At 37.1% G+C, this 20,539-nt stretch overlaps 2 protein-coding genes across 5 annotated transcripts; one reads left to right on the forward strand and one right to left on the reverse strand.

Moving 5' to 3' along the window:
- Positions 1-118: 118 nt before the first annotated feature.
- Positions 119-6,932, forward strand: Upf1 (Upf1 RNA helicase). 3 transcript variants are annotated; one of them, XM_066290591.1, is made up of 19 exons: positions 119-484; positions 1,611-1,838; positions 1,951-2,130; positions 2,183-2,395; positions 2,453-2,673; positions 2,729-2,899; positions 3,054-3,262; positions 3,320-3,473; positions 3,529-3,687; positions 3,741-3,873; positions 3,924-4,162; positions 4,213-4,389; positions 4,534-4,725; positions 4,779-4,938; positions 4,995-5,152; positions 5,204-5,332; positions 5,408-5,574; positions 5,626-5,839; positions 5,891-6,932. In XM_066290591.1, exons 1-19 carry the CDS (start codon positions 305-307, stop codon positions 5,934-5,936), a joined length of 3,330 nt encoding a protein of 1,109 aa, XP_066146688.1. In that variant the 5' UTR covers positions 119-304; the 3' UTR covers positions 5,937-6,932. The 3 variants fall into 3 exon arrangements, with proteins under 3 accessions (XP_066146688.1, XP_066146689.1, XP_066146686.1); XM_066290592.1 differs by having other exon boundaries at positions 119-469; XM_066290589.1 differs by having other exon boundaries at positions 5,408-5,839.
- Positions 6,933-6,938: 6 nt separating this feature from the next.
- LOC136343701 (aminopeptidase N-like) lies at positions 6,939-19,246 on the reverse strand. 2 transcript variants are annotated; one of them, XM_066290593.1, is made up of 19 exons: positions 19,062-19,246; positions 18,147-18,350; positions 13,834-14,134; positions 11,021-11,184; positions 10,786-10,963; positions 10,576-10,734; positions 10,311-10,520; positions 10,162-10,251; positions 9,917-10,100; positions 9,710-9,866; positions 9,394-9,659; positions 9,148-9,334; positions 8,910-9,069; positions 8,743-8,854; positions 8,510-8,691; positions 8,287-8,454; positions 7,894-8,034; positions 7,763-7,844; positions 6,939-7,709 (listed from the first exon to the last, which is right to left on the reverse strand). In XM_066290593.1, the coding sequence occupies exons 2-19, from the start codon at positions 18,169-18,171 to the stop codon at positions 7,545-7,547; spliced, it is 2,931 nt and encodes a 976-aa protein (XP_066146690.1). In that variant the 5' UTR covers positions 18,172-18,350; positions 19,062-19,246; the 3' UTR covers positions 6,939-7,544. The 2 variants fall into 2 exon arrangements, with proteins under 2 accessions (XP_066146690.1, XP_066146691.1); XM_066290594.1 differs by lacking the exons at positions 18,147-18,350; positions 19,062-19,246 and adding an exon at positions 14,422-14,673.
- Positions 19,247-20,539: the final 1,293 nt, after the last annotated feature.

The following is a 20,539-nucleotide window of genomic DNA, read 5'->3' on the forward strand; positions in this document are numbered from 1 at the left end:
AATTTTATTAATTTTGGGTATTAAAAGTTATTACAATTTTCAATTACTTAAAATTCGCGCCCTGATAACGACAGGTGTTTTGAGATGTGACAAGTGACATATGAGAGTTCACAGAACAAATGAATGAGTGCCATCGTCATGGCGCTAACGCCTTCTAAGCTTTTCCTCAAAGAAATCTGCGAATGAAGTTTCAATTTTTAATTGAATTTTTTCCGTTGCAGTTTTCCTCCGTCTTTAAACACTGTATTCATAACTCGATATATGAGCACACCTCTCTTGTTTACTAGCAAACCTAACAGTGACCATGAGTGTTGACGCGTACGGTCCCAGTTCCCAAACGCTCACGTTTCTTGACACTGAAGAAGCGGACCTAATCGGGGCCGATACCCAGGGCTCAGAATGCGATTTCACCGATTTTACGATGCCTTCGCAGACGCAGGCATCCCAGCATGACCATGCAGGGCCCAAGGTACAAGGGGTGCAGGTAAATTCAGGTTAAAACGATTCAAGGTCGTTGAAGTTCTTATCAGTTTTCCTTTTCCTCGTTTTAGTTGTTTATGACACATTTTTTCTTCTTATGTAGGGGGTTTCATTTTAAAAATTGTACTTTGAAGTATTGTGTAAGTGTTCTGTCTCATTTCTGTTAGGGCTCCAATACATTCTTGACATTGTGGTAGTAAGATCAGTTCTTGCTAAAGGGGAAATCAGCTACTTTATTTGTAGCCTGATTACTTTTGACTAGCTATATAGGGTGTTCCCAAGCTAGATGACCAAACAGTAAAATCTTCAATGCAATATAACACTTATTTTACTAAATTTTGATTTTAATGGGCATGTTTTAGAGAATTTTATGAGAAACTCTTATGCAGTTTCAAATTCTTTGGAAGTTTATTGTATTCAAACAAAATAATCTATCCTCATTGATTTCACATTTGTTTTGAAATGCAATTGCAGTTGTCAAGTCATGGACACAACAGTGTTTTTCTAAAGGGTTCAACCACACGAAAAATATTTTTTATAGTTTCCGAACACTAACAGTTCATGATTTAGTAGATAGTATGGAGTCAAGTTCCTTTTTTTTGCAAAAACATCTTTTTACAATAGGTACAGTGGTTGACCCATTCATAACCAGTTTTATACTAACAAATTTTTATGTTGTTATAATGTTACTTAATTATCTTTAATAAATAATATCTACATAAGTGTAGTCTTTTGCCTATTGAGTATTATGAATTTTAGTGTGGCCATAATGATCAGTAATTGAAAACATAGAACAGTGGTGTCATCTGTTAAGAGTAAAATTTTTAACGTGTTATTAAATTTACTGGTAACAGAGTTTCCAAAGAGGTGAAGGAACTAACTAATGGCAAACCTCTATTTCTAACTTAACAGGACCTTCATAAACTCAGAAAACCAATCTATACTCCAGTAATTCGATCACAAGACTACTTTAAGCCTATCAACTTAATGATTCAGCAATTTCAGTGACTATTTGATTATGGAAATCTCAATTCCAAAGTAACAAAATTTGTTAGAATCTGTCTCCAAATGAATTATGACTAAAATGTTTTTGTGGCAACTTATAACTAATAAAAATAACATATTTATAGATTAACATCAATATATCCCACAAAATGGGAGTTGTAAACCAGGCCTTGGGTGAGCTTCAATTTGAGGAAGAAGAAGAGGAGTTTTACAACAGCAAAGAACTCCCCGATTTCGCATGTAAATATTGTGGAATTCATGAGCCCAACTGCATGGTTATGTGCAACATTTGCAAAAAGTGGTTTTGCAATGGTAGAGGAAACACCTCTGGGAGTCACATCATTAATCACTTGGTAAGCTAAGCACAAAATTATATTTTCAGGTCATTCATTACTACTATTTGCCTTATTTATAATTTTGTTTTTGAGAAGTGTGACATTCATATTGCTAAGAACTGAATTTCAGGTTCGAGCCAAACATAAAGAGGTGACTCTTCACAAAGATGGCCCTCTAGGGGAGACCATTTTAGAATGTTACAGTTGCGGTGTTAGAAATGTTTTTGTACTTGGTTTTATTCCTGCAAAAGCCGATTCAGTGGTGGTATTGCTTTGTAGACAACCATGTGCGGCGCAAAACTCTTTGAAAGTACTGATACTTACATTGTATTATTTCCTAATTTAATGTGTGCTAATTGAAGGATATGAATTGGGATCAAGAACAATGGAAGCCATTGATTGCTGATCGTTGCTTTTTGACTTGGCTTGTCAAAATTCCATCTGAACAGGAGCAACTAAGAGCTCGGCAGATTTCTGCTCAGCAGATTAATAAACTGGAAGAATTATGGAAAGAGAATGTAGATGCAACTTTTCAAGATTTGGAGAAACCTGGAGTTGATGAGGAGCCTCAGCAGGTACTTTCTTCACATTACCTTCAAATGAAGCTCTAATTACACTGTTTTTAATAACAGGTTTTGCTACGGTATGAAGATGGTTATCAGTACCAGAATATTTTTGGGCCTTTGGTTAAACTTGAGGCTGATTATGACAAGAGACTGAAAGAGTCTCAAACGCAAGAAAACATTGAGGTCCGTTGGGATGTGGGGCTCAACAAGAAGACAATTGCTTATTTCACTCTAGCCAAAACAGATGGTGATATGAAGCTGATGCACGGGGATGAACTACGATTAAGGTGAGTTTATTTAGTTTTCTTACAAACATAGTTGTTTTGAAAAGGTAATCTATAGATATGTTGGTGAGATGCACAAACTATGGGCTGGAGTGGGACACGTGATTAAAATCCCTGATAACTATGGAGAAGACATTGGAATTGAACTTAAGAATGGAGCAGGAGCTCCTACGGATTGTACCAGTAATTTTGTTGTTGATTTTATATGGAAAAGTACCAGTTTTGATAGGTAAAATGTCGTTAATTAATGTGTTTAATTTATTACAATATAAAATCAAGTCAAATTTGCATCAAATATACATTAGCTGAGATTAGAGGTATCTTTGATTTTTGTCTTTTTCTAAAACATTAATACTTTTTTTTATAAAAACAATTTATTTTAGAATGCAGTCGGCTTTGCGCAAATTTGCCGTTGATGATACATCAGTTTCAGCCTATATCTACCATAGATTATTAGGTCATGAAGTAGAAGAAGTTCTATTTCGTTGTCACCTTCCTAAGCACTTTTCGGCTCCTAATTTGCCGGACTTGAACCGCTCGCAAGTCTATGCTGTCAAGCATGCATTGCAGCGGCCCCTATCTTTGATTCAAGGTGTTAATTCTTATTTATGTTTTTTGGGAATATGCCTGTGTTAATGATTTATGCTAGGTCCCCCTGGAACTGGAAAAACTGTCACTTCGGCCACCATTGTATATCAACTTGTAAAGCAAAACGGAGGTCCAGTATTAGTTTGCGCTCCTAGCAACACTGCCGTAGATCAGCTTACTGAAAAAATACATAAAACTGACTTGAAAGTCGTAAGGTAAAAAATTTGTGATGCGATATGACATTAGAATTTACGGCATTAATCTTGATAGATTGTGTGCCAAATCTCGTGAGGCCATAGATTCTCCAGTGAGTTTCTTGGCATTACACAATCAAATTCGAAAAATGGAAGGCAATACCGAGTTACAGAAGCTACAACAATTAAAGGATGAAACTGGAGAATTGTCTAGTGTGGATGAGAAGAGATACAGGTTAATTTTGTTTTGTTAACTTTAACTTATAAATGTAAATATCTCATTTTTAGAATGCTGAAAAAATTGGCGGAAAAGGAGCTGTTAGAAGCCGCAGACGTTATTTGTTGCACTTGTGTGGGAGCCGGGGATCCCAGAATAGTTAGGCTAAAGTTTCACTCAATTCTTATAGATGAAAGCATGCAGGTAATATTGGTGTAAAAGGATGTTAATTCCGATTAATTAAATCATTCCAGGCAACGGAGCCTGAATGCATGGTTCCAGTGGTACTGGGCGTGAAACAATTGATCTTAGTGGGTGATCATTGCCAATTAGGACCAGTCGTTATGTGTAAAAAGGCGGCCAGAGCCGGATTATCGCAATCACTATTTGAAAGGTTGGTAGTGTTGGGCATAAGACCATTCAGACTTGAAGTTCAATACAGAATGCATCCAGAGTTATCCAGGTTCCCATCAGACTTTTTCTACGAAGGAAGGTGAGTGGTTGTAAAGTGCCTTTCTACACGTTTCTATAATTAATTTTCAGTCTTCAAAATGGAGTTAGTGCCGAAGAAAGAAAGCTTGCAAAAGTTGATTTTCCATGGCCCGTGCAAGATCGTCCTATGTTCTTTTTGGTAACTCAAGGGCAAGAGGAAATCGCTGGAAGTGGTACCAGTTACCTGAACCGAACTGAGGCTGCAAATGTGGAGAAAATTACCACCAAGTAGGTTAACATTTAAATTAATAATAAAAAAATTCAGATCTTAGTCATCCATTCAATTCAGTATAGTACAATAAAATTCATGGATGTGACTGAATTTTTTAAGAATATAAACAATTTTTAAATACCTGAAATATTTGCTTATAGATTTCTTCGGGCTGGTATTAAACCTGAGCAAATAGGAGTTATTACACCTTATGAAGGTCAGAGAGCTTATTTAGTGCAGTATATGCAATACCAAGGATCTTTGCACAGTAAATTGTACCAGGAGATTGAAATAGCTAGTGTTGACGCATTTCAAGGCCGTGAAAAAGACATCATTATAATGTCTTGCGTGAGGTTAGAGTTGAAAATTTTACGAGGAGATTATGAGTGACTTTATGCATTTTCAGGAGTAACGAGCATCAAGGAATAGGATTTTTGAACGATCCTCGTCGATTGAATGTAGCCTTAACCCGTTCCAAATACGGGATTATCATTGTAGGTAACCCTAAGGTTCTATCTAAGCAACCGCTATGGAATCATTTATTGTCGTTTTATAAGGAACAAAAGGTATTAAATTAAAATTTCCTTTGAATCCTTGTTTTAAGTGAGGTTTTGTTTTATAGGTTTTGGTGGAAGGCCCTTTGACGAACATGAAAGAGTCTCTCATACAGTTCGCAAAACCCAAGAAATTAACAAATTCTGAGAATCCTGGCAGTCACTTTATGTCAACAGCCATGTTTGATGCTAGAGAGGCCATGGTGCCTGGATCAGTGTACGACAGGTAAGTTTTTTAATTAAGACAATTTTAGGGAGGTAATAAGTATGAATTCAGGACAAATACGGCAATGAATGGGGTTGGACCATTTGGGTGTCTCAGCACAGGCTTTCAGCCTACCAGACCCATGCAAATGGATATGTTCGGACGCACTCATGATCCTATTGGGTATATTGCTCCTGAAAGGTAAGTGAAAAATTAAAAAAAATATGTTAAATTGTAAAACATGGTAAAGATAAACGCTGCAATATAATATTTCAGAGCCCAAGCGGGACTTAATTTACCGGTACCAATGGGAATGTTCATGAATATGGCCCACATTCCACCCCGCTTTTACAACCAACACCAACAGGCCATGCAGGCCAGACAACAGCAAACACAGCAGGGTATCAGAGGTCAAAATAGACGTCCCTCTCAAAGGCAAAAGGGCAAGAATGGTCATATAAGGTTTTTTGCTGATAATGAAGGTTATGTTTTAGGGAAAAACTTAAGTCAAGACCACACCCAACCATTCAGTCAAAGCTTGCAATTAACCCAGGGAGGCATGTCACAACCTGGATTATCGCAGCCCGGTTTCAGTCTATCTCAACCTGGTTTAAGCCAACCAGAGCTTAGCCAAGACCTCTATATGGCCGAATATCAGAGCCAAATGGACGGATTATTGTCCCAGGATTCGACTTACCAAGGAGACAGGTAAGTAACGATTTAACCGAATTCTTCTATGTTTGAATAAGGTGTTTTTAGGTCTGCTTTCTATCAGCCGAATGCCCAATTCTCCCAGCCCTATTGATGCAAAAACATTTAAGCATAGCCGAAAGGAGACGCGGAAGCGGCCACACTTTGAAAAAACACGAGAGCCTGTCGCAAAAAAAATTAGAAAGTGAGAAATCGATCGTAAATTGCCAGTAAATCAACCGAAATGGACGAGAAATCAATAAAAACGAGTAAAGAGACCGCGTAAAGCCTCGGAAAAACTGCGAGACGATGGAGAAAACGAGAGGTTGTTTTCTCGGAGAAATTTCCAACAAATGCGTATGACAATAAATATTGAACTATTTAGTAGCAACTTACGCAAGAAAATGTCAAATAAACGAGGCCCGTCCGGCATTATCATTATACTTATTATGTGTTTAATATCGTTTAGCTAGTTGTTTTTTCTTATAAGTTAACTGTTAATTTTTCTTTTTAACGTAAAGATAAATAATTTGCGTTCTATATGAGGACAATGGAAACAGTTTAAGGAAATATGGACCTGGGTTCAGAATAGGTATCACTGTATACTATACACTGTAATTGGGGTTTGTCTGATTCTACTTTTATTACATAAAGTAATAAATTTTTGTTTTATTAAAATTTCGCAAATCACATAGTCGTTTTGGTTGTTTATTTCAGAGATTTCAAAAAACGGAAAGTTTTATTACTTAGATGTTTGGTTATATAAAAATTGCTATTTTGTGTAATTTAATTATGTTTATAAAAGAACAAAAAGTGAAACCGAGTTGGACGTGTTAGGAAGATCAATATATTTGTGATTCATACCGTTTCCAAATATTAAAAATGTCCATAATAAAGCCGCTGTCTTTGATACAAGGTATTAATTCAGTATCAGAAGTATTTCATATGTAATAAAACACACAAGAGAAGACGAAAATTTAAAAATCGACAAAAAAATTATCGATCACATATACCTTATATTTCAGATAGCCCTGCTCTAAGTATTTAGACTACTTCATTTACCAGTGTTTAAGGCAGGAAAGGGTTAATAAAAACGATTCAGAAATTCTCATTTGGATGTTTTTCACAAGTAACTGACTTTATTCTTGTGACCACTTTTTCAAGAAGATACCATTGAAAAGTCTTCATGATTAATGATTCAAGAGTTTCGTCAATTAATGTGCCATGGATTGAAAATAAAATTGACACAATAAGGTATTGATCAAAATACTAGTATTAGGTAGTATTTTGATTAGTAGGTAAGTGCTAAAATTGTTGTATTAGTTGTGTCTATTATATAAAAAAATAATATCTACTACGTAATAAAAATAGAGAATTAATACAACAACACATGACGTAGTAATAAGTGACAAATTATTTTATCGGTATTACAGTTATTCCGTATGTTTATAGGCCCTACATAATAATTAATACCTATATGTTTATACAGAAAATTAAAATAACCGTTGAAATAATTGCAAGAAACATATTATATACATAAGTAAAAGTATCACAAAACCTAGTGCTTAAACATACAAATTCTAAACCATTAGATACAACAATTTCGATTGCTAAAAGGCACTAGTGATCGCTCTAAAATGACTATTTAGGCTAATTTTTAAGTCCCATTTTGAAGCGAAGTATTAAAGAGTATTCCTATAATTTGAAGTTAAAATATTTGGCCTCAAAGATACGTGAATTGATTTTGGTGTCTCGTCAGCCAGTCCTCGATCTGATCATAATTCTTCTTGACCCACTCCACGTTACCTTTAACACGTTCAATGGCGCTATCAAAAGCTCTGGTAGCGGTGCTTATATTAGCCTTTATACTGTCCCTAAATCTCTCCATCTAAAACAGAAGATTTCCAGATCGTTTCCCCAAGTTTTCTGCATTATGATCACCTCTTGAAGCTGGAATTCTGTGTTCATATGCACCGCTAGAGATTGCACCATTTTCCCAAGGATATTGAAACCATCTCCAAAGCTAGAAATCCAATTCATTATTATTTGAACAATTTTACTCAACAACTCACCGATTTAACATTTCGTTCCAATGTTTTCTAATAAAATCGAATGCAATCTGCATGCCGTCCTTGTTTTTGGCAACCGATTCAAACACTCGATCTGCGTTCTGGATCGTAATACTATAACGATCAATTAGTTTATCCAAATATCTGCAAATAAGTTCCAGATTACAGAATTCATCAGGAGGGGTTAATAAGCTCTAACCTTCTAAGTTCTGAATCTAAAAATAGTGATTAGTTGAAAGTGTTAAAAGCGATTGTGTAATGGTGGTTTTATCGAATTGAGTGCGTGCATATTACCAATCACTGATTGATTAAGATTAAACTATGCAAATGAATAAAAGGAAAGTCAATCCATCGTTAATTTTTAATTAAAATCCCTGTTTTGCAGCTTTCAAATACCTTGACAACAGCCACTTTAGCTTGGTACATCCCAAGGCGTCCAGAAGAATGTTCTTTTCAGTTGGAGAATTAGTTCCCACATACTTATCATAGACGAAATTCCACTCGATTTCAGAGCCCTCCCTAATTGCAGTACAGTAAACCACTGATCGGATATTGGGAGGTACCCTATTGAACTCTAAGAAATGAGCATTTCCATAGAGTTACCATGTCTCCGACCTACGTTTTGCCCTTCGCCATCCAGTTCCTGAGGTAAGTTCTGGAATCGTGGACGCATTTGGATTCAGGGCTCCTGCAAGACCACTCCAGGACAGTTTGCCTTATCCTCCGGGTAAGATAATCATCAACATTATCATTGAAATCCACCACTTGGTAGGCCATTTTGAACACTGCTTGATGGTATTCCTGTAAAAGTTTTATATTCATTAAATAGATTTTTTTGCTGAAAAGTCTTACCTCAAATAAGCCAAAAACTGGAGTGTCATAAAGAATGTCGCTTAAAAATCTTAGTTTACTAAAAGCCACGGCTGTAGGGACGAACATTATGCTACTATCTTGGATTCCCATTCTAAAATATTAGGGTGAGCACATATCAGTTCTTGTTTCAAATCGAATTAATTAACCTTGCAATTAATCTAAGAGGTATATCGTAATCCAGTTGATTTGCTCTGGCCAAGTCCATGGAGTCGCTTATAAGCTGGGCCCAAACAATGGGCGGGAGTTGCATAAGGTTTTCGATTAGCTGTTTCCAATTGTGCTCATCATAGTTCACAATATAATATCCTAAATTCAAAGAACGTATATAATTGAGAGACAAAGTGAAAGTGGAAGAGTAAAGTAAAGAAATTTCTGAAGACTTACCAGTTTGATTTATATTCAACAAATACCACTCTCCAATGGGCCCAACTTCCTCGTTAATCTCGGATTCTCCTCGCATCCAAAATTGGGGCATGGTTGAATAATTGGAGAATATGCTCGATGAATACGATATTGGTAACCACCACCGGGATTTGTCGTTGGAATTGGGATTAGTCAACAAAAATCTTTTCTAAAATTAAGAGAAATTTTGATAAAGTTTCGTAGGATAGCTGTTACTACTCCGTTTACCTGCACAATCGTAAGGACGTTTTTGCTGTAATCAGCTGCAACATTGATAACCGGAAATCCAGGTTGTTCTGTCCAGGTATCCATAATTCTCTTAACGGTATCGTTAGCAGGAAGAACTCTTCTCAAATGGGCCTCCTCTGTGAGGCTGGCGAACAAGTCATTACGATCGGCATTTCCATATTTAAATTTTTGTAGATACTTTATTAGACCGTGCTGAAACGTTTCTTCACCCAAAAAATGGTTCATCATGCGTATTATGCAGGCACCTGAAGACTTCTTCGATAAATTTTTATTGAGAAATTTAGTCAAGCCCCACCTTTTGCATACGAAATATCATCAAAAGCCTGTTTTATCTGAGCGCTATTGTGAACAGGAAAACTGATGGGCAGTGATGATTCTTGACTGTCAAAAGACATTGCTCGTTCAATCTCGCTGGGTAGAAATTCTTCCATAATTCTCCAAGAAGGCTCTGCCTGCAGGACATTTTCCGAATAACTATTTTCTAGTCAATGCAAAAACTCACATGGTCTACTCCGAGGTATTGCAGATAAGTGGCAAAACCCTCTTTGAGCCATAGGTCACTCCACCATTTAGGCGTTACCAAGTTTCCGAACCATTGATGGGCAATTTCGTGGGAAAGCACCGTAGCCACTGTCCTTTTGTCCTCTACTGTTGAGCTGTAGTTGTCGAAGAGAAGACTGCTTTCCCTACAGTTATATATAATTACTTATTAGTGGGTTATGTATTTTGGAGGAAGTATTGTTATACCTGAAGGTGATTAAACCCCAGTTTTCCATGGCACTAAATCCGAACTCTGGAACAGCCACTATATCTATTTTTGGAAGTGGAAATTCTGTCCTATAGAAATATGTAATCGTTGAGGCAGTTTATTCTTGGTAAATTCTTATATCTCTCACCTAAAATAGTTTTCGAAATATCGCAGAATATTTGGAGCAACTTTGCCGGCATAATCCGTTTGGACTAAATATTCCCTTCGGGCCCAAATCTTAATCAAACTATCTTGCGACTGTAGCTGCGTCAAGTCACTGATAATAAAGGCCACCAAATATGTGGACATTTCCGGGGTTTCTGGATAATCATCCCAGACCCATGGCCCATTGGCAGTCCTATAAATTACCTTGATCAAAGTGAGCAGGTCCACATTTTTAACAAAGTATTTACTCGAACATCTCGCTTTTGCCCAAAGGCATATTGGAAAGAGAGGTCATATTCGCAGGTCTTGCGAGTCTGATCTTGAACTTGGCTTTAAATGAAGGGTCGTCGAAGCAAGGAAAAGCCCTTCGAGCATCTGTAGGAGAAAATTGAGTACTTGATGCATTCCTAGAAATTCACCATTGAGTCGACGTTTCTGCTGGCTGATTTTTAGGTAACCTTGTCACGCCCAAGGAGTTCGTATAGTGGAACTCATAAAATCCTTGAAGTTGGCTGTTTAGTTCTCCTTGAAACTCAATGTTTAGTACATAATCTTTGTTTTTCCTAAGCTGGTCATGGAGAGTGATCCTATAGCGTTCCCCTTCGAGGTAGTCTTGAGATTTAAGGGGGATGGTTTCTGATTTGGAAAACATTTGTTTAAAATTTCATCGCAAGAAGGAATTATATGAAAAACCTGTGATGTTTGTATTTTCTATTGTCTTGATCGAAACGGAATGTTTCTGGATCTTTATCTTGTTCACGTGGAAAATTATTGTGTCCGTGTCTTCAGTTGGACGCAACATAATCATAACCACGCCCTGAGTTGTGGAAGCTTGGAAATCTGGCTTAATTTGTATTCTGTGGAAGCATTAAAATAGTTTTAAGTTTTCAAAAAGCAGTAATTACACGGTGCTGAATTTAACGGTGCCATGACCATTACTTAATAATCTTTAAGCCAATTCATTTGAAAGTGTGTAAACCCATATTTCACTGGGCGTTCCTTGAACCTCGTTTAAAATTAGCAAGAGTAAATATTTTATTTCAAAATACACAGTGGTTTTCCATATGCTACGAATATCACATTTATATACAAGTATAGCATCCGTTCATTGAACAGTCAGGATTTTTACACAATTTTAATGTATTTATTTGGTTTGTACCAGTGAATGACAAAGCAAGGGACACAAATTTCTTTAAAATGGTGAAGATAATTACGCAATCGAAGTCCCTACCAATTGCTTATATTATTAAAAATTATTAATAGTGAAAATAATTGATACGTCTATACAGAACGCATAGCAATGAGCTATTTTGTATAAAAATAAGAATTATCCACTTTATTTTATGGTGACTGGTTCATCGGTGGGATGCTCGAAGTGACTTGTTACCTGATACGTAAATTTAAAGGTCATATTTTCTTAATTGTCCTAGTAATAAAGCCACTGTAAAGCTCTTCAAATTAAAATCTAAAGAACTGATACAGGTCACTAAAATACGTATTATACATTGTTTTAAAGAACAGCTTGTGCTTTTCCGCTAGAATGCTCTTGAGCTTAAAGCTTCTGAGATTGATTTAAAAATGGTTTAAGGGGCCAGCAGTATGAACTGCAATCGACTTTAAGCAAATTCTCCACCACGTGAATTGCAATTTTTTTAAAATACTTTTCGAGTTTTTGCAGTAATTAGTCCATCGAAAATTAATAAATTAATGATGTGAAAGCGGGAATTATCATTTATTCTGCTAGAAGGTTTATTCTAACTGTATCTGTCTGTCTAATATCGTAACATCTTTACATTACAAGTAAAACCATGAGCTCCACCTGCTGCAACGTGGCTGAAGCTAACTCTCGCGGAGCTAATTTAAGGCACCAATGCTGGCGCCATCTGTCGAAATGAGCTTTGAATTATTTTCCCTTAATATTAATTCGGAGTGTTTAGAATTTTCTAGATTTAACCTGCGTTTTCTTAACAAAATCGCTACTAATTGGTGTTTCCGTTGGTGACTTACTGTTATACATCATGATTAATTCAATTTACGAGCCCCACGACCGCTACCAATCGAGTCCTAGTTATTTAAAAATATAAGTGTTTTCATTTAGCATCTACACAAATAGACAAGTTGCTATTCCAACACACAATTCGTCACTAATTTTTCATTCATACAACACACTTCCGGTCGTTACTGTCTGCATTAAAATCAAATTGAACATCAGATTTTGTTAAAAATAAATACTCCTCACTTTTGAATCTATTTTCGGCTGATTATTTCAATGCTTGTATTGTGCGTAAATATAGGGTGGATAATGTAAACGTAAGATACTGCAAAAACTATAAATTATATTAGGAAGAGTAATTGGGTCGCGCGTAATTAATGACGAAAGAAATATATTCCTAGGAAAAGCCATTAAATGGGGACATTTCGTGTGGTGACTTTGCATAAATATTTACCTGGAAATTTGCAGATAAATGAAATCAAGATATGAACAAAAAGATCCAATTTATCAACATCGCTTGAAAGAGGAGAGGGAAGAATGAAGAAACCGCTGATGCGGGAAGAACAAGCTGGATAGAGAAACTTTGTAAATCACAGGGGATATGCAAAGAGAAAAATATAGAAAATATAGCAGGCCATTAGGAGACAATAAACCTGCTAATGCTCGACAAATTTCGATTTCTAACAGTTTGACTTGGATTTAACTTCAGGAGAGCTGCTCAGTGCTTCTTGCCGTTTTAAACCAAATACAAGCCTGTGCTTCCTGCCTAAAACCGCCATTAATAAATTTTAAAACATTTAGATGTAGTAATTTTGGCAATGAATTGGCCGTACGTTCGTGAAAAACGTAATAATAATAAAGCTGACACTTCATAAAACACAATAATAGATCTGTATTTGCACAGTCGACGTTGCTGTTTACATTGGGATGATGTTCGTGTAACAATAGATATATAATCACGTTATGGTTACTCAATTAGTCAACTCACTCAAAATTTAGGTACACAACAATAAAATGTATCATGCATGTCGCGATTTATACCCCGTATGACTCTCTAAGATAGGGAACGCGATTAAATTAGTTTTTGATGAAACGTATCATCGTCAGGCCTAAATTCATGAAATTCGTGGTCTGTAATTCCGCAAATGAAGACCACATAAACAATGGATTGGAAAATTCTTGTGACTCAGCACATAATATCCCCAAAGAAAGCAAACTAAGGCGGGGGCCATAAACCCAGTTCTGTCACGTTACGTAAACCGCCTTTTCCTTCTAATTGAGTCTTCGGGAAACCTGACCCAATTTGCAGCTAAACGAGGCTTCTTCCTCACCATTCGGATAGTTGCTATTTGTTTATTTGTTTGTTTCAAAATAGGTCTAACATGAAGGTTTTATAGCGCTGCTCCCTAGAGCGGTAAGAGTAAACATGCCCTGCCTAAAGGTAAAATTAAATTAGTGCAGCCTTCATCCTTGACCTTTTTTCAAATATCAAGGGCTAAAGAGAGGTACTTACACGTATTGTAAAGGTTTTATGCTTCTGGGGAGCCTTTCGCTGATTTCAGTTTTGGGATTGCTGGATAAATTGCTGTTGTCTTTGCGGACTAAGGAAGCCAAGGCGTTGCTCGATTCGGCCTCACATTCTCTAGGAACTAGGAAGAAAACTACTAAGCCCACTAAAACTGCTAGCAATAAGGCCCCAATGGCCATTAGAGCGCATAAAGATCTGGAAATTATCACGCTTTTGCCTGGAGGTTGGTTTACCGTGTACTTCTTTTGGTGAGAGTTGTTCTCCAGGTCCACCGTGGACGGGACACCTAAGGAAGATTATAATAACATTGGAAGAATTGATGTTAGCGAGGAGGTTTTTCATCGCAAGATTAATTTACGAGCCCGTCGTAGTGTAGGTTTAAACTTTCCTTAATTGCTGCATTTTTAATCATCTTTATAACTAGACATGATCGTTAAGTAAGGAAGATGAAAATTGCTAGTCAGAACTTGACCCATTTGTTTGAAACTGGGTAATGATTAAATGAACGGGAATGGAGATTTATTGCCAGGAAAAATATTCAAGGAACTTTCCCAGTTGCAAAGTCACTCATACCTTGATTATAATATCCAACCATTTTTCGAAGTAATTAGAAACTCCCAAAAAGCTCGCTCAGATGTAAAATTTCACCGCCAAAAAAACACGTTAATTACGGGCTGGTTCCCATCTGTTGTTGTTTATATAGCATTTGATAATATTGGATAATTAGAAGATGAACGCGGACTGTCCCGTGTCAACGGCGACGCCTCTGGAAACGAGAGAATGGTGCTTGCTAGACGCGTCGCGACGCCTGACTAACCTATTCCAAATCCCCGACAGATGGATTTTCCGCGAAAATTTGTGCGGGTTTAAGAGAAAAGAAGAGAAAATGCAAAATCTAAAATATCAAGTTGTGAGTCATCAATTATTATTGCATAGACTTGTTTCTATGAGAGGCTCAGTATCTCGAAAAGCAGTAGAGATCGTTATAAGACCAACTAAATGGAAATTGTTTCCCGTAAATTGAGCGATCTAATGTGCCAGTACTTTACAAGGCGTCCCATTTGTAGAAAACCCAAATGATATTTCTCTTCAAATATCTTAATGCCTTGGAAGGTGTTCGATGTCCTTACAGAAGCATGTAAAGGAATGTTTTTTTTTTTAATAGATTAATATAACATCCTGTATAAGTAGTTCATTAAAGATACAGTAACTGAGAGAAATTTCCTCGTAACTAATTTTTCTTGATGCTCGTTTGTAGCAGACATGCGGAAATGCAAAAAAAATCTGGGCAGTTCAAGTTCAGTCAAAATTTCTGTTAAGAAGACAAAAAATATGACTAAAATGGACTAAAAAAGAATCTTAGAGATCAGCAAAATTCTTTGCGCCTCCGCCATCTTAGCCAGAAAGTTAAGTCATTTGATACCTGTTGAAGCCTGACCTAACCTATTGACTTCAAAACTGCACCAGCGGAGTCACCGCCCAAAATTGCAACTTCTATTTATGCATTCATGCACTTCAAAACAGAAGATAAATCACTCGTTTATATGACTAGTTGGAATGCTACCAATTTGCGATTATAGCGTAATCTACGTTTTGTTTTAGGAGGCCTTAAGCAGTTTTGAGATCAAAATGGAAACTCTGAGAATAGTTCCGTCGTTAAATAAACAAGGAAGTGTTTGTGTGCCTGTGCAGATACAGAGCTTGTAACATCAAACTTGTCTTTGCCTCTGTGTAGTGGCCGAAAGGATGTTTACTTCCAATTAACAGCCGACAATTAAGTTAAGCGTCTTGTAAATACCATACAGATTTGAAACAAGCTGGAGTTTATTGACCATTGTTTGGTGTTGCTGGACGTTTCCATGCACAAGTATCCAATTTTCCGTAAGATTTCGCAAATTATCTTGAATTAATTTCACTACTGACGAGCCATATGGCGGCATTTTATCACTGCTCCCCTGGCCATGGCCTACATTCCTCCTATTTTTATCTGATTTGTTTAGATCGGAGATTTTTCCGATAAAATTAGAAACAAATAGACAGCAATTGAAATAAATCCGGGGCCCGCCCATTTGGTGTTTTTGCCTATGCAAATATTTCCAGCAACAATATTATTGGAAGACGTTTTAAAATTTCCGAACACGTTCTCTGTGGTTACAACTTTCACCTACATACAGTTTTCGAAAACCATTAAAATGTAAATTGAAACACATTTAAAAAATGAGTCAGATAATGCAGGCAATTACGTCATATCTTGGCAAATAGAATAATTAATACAGTTGATGGTCTCATGTGGTCAGATCAAATTGTCAGCAAATTTATGCATACAGAACGGTTCTTTGATTGTTTCGACTCCCATTGATCTACACTGGTGTCATTGAATGGTAAATTACTGCCTACAATTAACTAACCTAATCAAGTGGGATGCAAATCAGTGCAGTTTCTACGACTATCGGGGTCACTTTTTGCTTGGGACTTTTCTGTGAGATCAGAATTGCGAACACTTAAATAATATCTGAAGTACCACGTAAAATCATCGAATTTTTTACACCCTGTACATTAATAAATTACTGAAACCTTCGATGGACCTTCAGATAACGCAGGACGTATACTCAAAATGTCCTTTGGAGATTGTACTTTATTAATTCATAATAATATACAGGGTGTTCCATTTGAAAAAATTGACTTCTGAAGCTGAGAATCACAGCAGAAAAAAATTCCTAATTTTTAAAGACTCCGCTGTGGTGCCTCAAATGTTCCCTAAGATCCGCAGACAAACACTGACAATGTTATGCGAAGTGTCCTGCTTGAAAGCCCGATCTTCGTGCCTGGGACTGCCCCATAATCAAAAATTCATATTTTTTGCAAATTTTTGAATGAAACCTCGCGTAGCTCAGAAGCTCGAAAAGTTGGATATGAGAATGCGCGTATCCGAAACGTTCTTTAAGGTTTCTCCATCATAATAATATACGGTGTCCCACTTGAAAAAATCGAGATATGGGCCTGCGAATGAACGACGAATTATTTTAAAGATTTAACGATGATCTTTTAAATAATTCGAGAACAAAAAATTTGTATACAGGAAGGTCCAGTACCGGCTACTACTTCAGAGGCCTATGAATAAAATTTTGGACACGAGTGATCGGCAGGTTTAAGCGATTTTGAAAAAGAGTAAGTTCCAGTGTAAAAGAGATTGTTTTCGAGTTAAAATTTTATATTACAAAAAGTCCTATCAAAAGGTACGCATGTGTACCCTCCCCTTAAAAAAAAGGCACGCCAATGATTTTTTTTTTAATTATAAAAATATTTAAGATCCAATTTTACGGCTATCTGCGAAATTTAACTGACTTTATGTGTAACTTTCCGTTCACCACTCATAGTCAAAAACCACTTTATCGGGCCCATCTTTAAATCTTCGCAACTTTCTTAAGAAACAATTTAGAAAAAAAGTGTTTTAATGTTTTTTTCTTATTTTAATGTGAAGATTACGTCCCTGAAGTAGCTGCCCGTATTTTTGAATCGCTCCGTGTACGAGCACCTGTTCTCAAATTGGCCCTTGAGGTTTCAGGATAATCAAATCATAATAGCACGTAGGATGGAGCGGAGCGTGCATTATGTTTAGCATACCTATCTCAAAAATGATCAAAATGAGGGATAAGGACATTCGTGCTCAAGACCAGCACCGGGGGGTACTCTTCTGGTCGGCAGTTTTCCTTGGCAGTGCGGGGGTGATGATTACAAATTTCACCCAGAGCGCCAGACTTGCTAAGACCGGCCTTCCTCGGAAGGTTCCCCAGGGCCTTATGGCATATGGATAATGATGACGTTGACTGACGTGAAATACATGACGTTCAATAAATCGAAATCTGGGGCCGACGTGGAATTTTTGCTAAGTGGTCGGTAATTATTCCTGGCAATGAGGCAATTTCGCATTGAGCACTCATGTAAAAATTCCATATTCATACAAATGCTTTAATTAAGCTTATTTTAATGATGATTACGACTATTAGGTGGGTGGGCGGCGAACTGTCCATTGCTTGTCCTATGACCATTAATTTCCGTTTGTTGTGTAGTAGATGTTAATGATTAATGCATAACAACTCCAAGTTGAAATCCTTTGAAAATCTCATATAATGCTCAAGACTGTATTGCTTTTTTGCCCCATCTCTAGCAATATCTATTATTAATAGGTGTGAAATTTTACAGCACAGATTAACACTTACATTACTTCAGTTAATCAACTACATCAAACAAATAACCAAACGCGTACATAAAAATTCGCTAAAAGAAAACACACTCACTTGAATAATCTACTCGGCCCACCATCTTAGTTTCCTTAAGTCTTTAGCGCTAATTAACACAATAGCACTGGGCACACCATAGTCACAAAAACTATAATTCAATAGTTCCTCATTAGTCTGGGCAGAAATGACCGATGTCCAGCCACTCGGAACCCAAAGAAGCTTAGGAGAACTTCGCTCTAACAATAAAGTTCTGCATCTGTACTTTACGATCGCCAATGAAAATTAACACATTTCATTTAAACAAATAAACCAAACGTGAACTTTTAAGTGAGTCATTTAAAATAAACATAATGGTGCCTGCTTGAAGACAATTCGGAGGTGTTGATGAAGGCCTGCTGAGGCCTCTTCAAGATAAAGAGATATGGTTATGCAGGCAAGTGAAAGTTCACTTAGGAGTATACTTTTGGTCCTTAAAGGGCCTTATAGCTCATGAGGTGTTTTTCTGCTATGACTTAACAACTAAAAATGATTCAATGATAAGTGTCTAGCCGCTGCCCACTAGGTCATTTGACCGTTCGGTGCGTGGGTCCATGGAACCGGTATACCCTTCAGAATATATATATTTTTTCGTATAATGAGTATTTCCTTCACCTATGACATTAAACACTAGAGAAGTATGGGAAGAGTACGACCGTGTGCGTCCGTGAGACACGGGAGTACTGACAAATTCAAAACTATTTATTGATGCTCTAAGCGGTTTCTGAGATATATAGAGAAATTCCTGGGCGACTATGTCAAAACTTGCTTTCGATGACACATAACGCGAACATAAAAATTTTGAAAAATATCTCAAAAACGTGCAGAGCAGACTCACTAAAAAATCACTTGAGGTACTTTACAAAGGGCCTTCGCATGGGAAAAATGCGTTTAATTCTCACTGTCATCGAAACAGCTCTCAAAGTCTTTACTCACAGCTTAACGCGAAATATCATAAATCAGTCTCGCAGCTCACAGTAACTGTTATCAGCTACGAATCGCTGATAATGTTCGTTTGACAAAAAGCGCGAAAATACTAAACAAATGGTACTCAACGATTAGACTTTCAGCGCCAATCCTCCCGTCCTCATCCTCGTATCCAAAATAGCTCCGTCTCAGTCTAACTCAATACTCACCACTGAAAGGTCCTCTGGTAAGTTGGTACCTTTGGTAATTTACAGTACATCGTACCTCCTTGTTTGACAAACACATAAAGAGATATTAAAATGTTTGATAAGAGAGCGAGAGAGATGTGTTATGTAATATGTTACTGGGTGTAATTGGTACTTAAATGGTACTTCACCGTATGAGGAGAATTTTTCGTTTTAGGTAAAAAATTGAGGTGACTCAGCAAATTACGGTAGATAAGTTCTGAAATAAGCGAGCAGAGGTTTCGTATCGCTCTCTACGTGCAGAAACGCCTTTTGGGGACACCCAGTATTCCTTCTGCTAATTGCTTTGTAGTAGTCCGACGGTCGTCTTAATAATCTTTATGGTGTCACAGCTCTGCCATGCATAACAAATTTGTTTAAATTTTATTGCCTATACTGGAATCACTTTAAAAGATATAAGCTTGAGAGCTGCGAGGAGAGAGTGAGTAATGGGTTTGATTATATATTTTTAGCGCGGATAGCACGCGCATAAATCAAAATTTGCAGCATTGAAAATACTCGCAAAACTGGCGAGAAATGCGGAGATGCGGGGCCCAATTGAGCCTTCAGTTCACCAAATTTTTATAAACGTTCCGGAAAACTTGTTTATATAAGACTTTTGATCTTTTCGTACACGGTGAGGTAATAAAAATCAATCGCTAGGGTCCTAGACCCTGAAACCTGATTTAGATTACTGAACGTGACCTCATAGTATCTGGCTAGAAGTTATTCCACGTGACTTTAGATCAAGCTTCGAAATTGACCCCACTTTGAGCTCCTTTAGACGAGCTCCGAAGGGCAATTGAAGGTTTGGAAATTTTTCTCGAAAATTTAAATAGGATGAGTTTTCCCTAATGCCCTTGATGAGTTCTACTTTGTTGCATATCTCTAGTTTCCGGGGCCTCAACCAAAGGTATCCGGGATCGCTCTTTCGCACTCGGATGGCCAGGGTTCCACCTTTGACCTGGACGTCTAGGGTTGGTTTGTCGGCTTGAATAGCCGGGGTTCCCTTATCAAATTTGGACGGTCGAGGTTCTTCTGTGCGACCTGTCATCCCGGTCGTCCACAGAATATGGCGTCTTTTGGTCCCTAAGTGAAGTTGGCCCTGTCAGTCACATATTTTAAGCAAAAAATCTCTAAAGCGTTTTTTTGCTGTTTTCTCTTCTTTATAGTATTCTGCAGGAACATTAATTTTCTTAGCATAAGAAGGCAGATTTACGGCTGTATTTAGGAGATAATAAAAGCCTAAGACAATGCAAACGC

The sequence above is a fragment of the Euwallacea fornicatus genome, chromosome 15 (genome assembly GCF_040115645.1).
Source record: "Euwallacea fornicatus isolate EFF26 chromosome 15, ASM4011564v1, whole genome shotgun sequence".
Lineage (NCBI taxonomy): Eukaryota > Metazoa > Arthropoda > Insecta > Coleoptera > Curculionidae > Euwallacea > Euwallacea fornicatus.

Bases quoted from the DNA above. Each gene is read 5' to 3' on its own strand.
- Upf1 (XM_066290589.1), top strand. From the start codon at position 305: ATGAGTGTTGACGCGTACGGTCCCAGTTCCCAAACGCTCACGTTTCTT. The intron at 2,131-2,182 runs GTACTGATACTT...TGCTAATTGAAG, and splicing joins CGGCGCAAAACTCTTTGAAA to GATATGAATTGGGATCAAGA. The intron at 3,263-3,319 runs GTGTTAATTCTT...GATTTATGCTAG, and splicing joins GCCCCTATCTTTGATTCAAG to GTCCCCCTGGAACTGGAAAA.
- LOC136343701 (XM_066290593.1), bottom strand. From the start codon at position 18,171: ATGGTGGGCCGAGTAGATTATTCAA. The intron at 10,521-10,575 runs GTAAATACTTTG...GGTAATTTATAG, and splicing joins GGCAAAAGCGAGATGTTCGA to GACTGCCAATGGGCCATGGG. The intron at 8,035-8,286 runs GTATTTGAAAGC...ACTTATTTGCAG, and splicing joins CTAAAGTGGCTGTTGTCAAG to ATATTTGGATAAACTAATTG.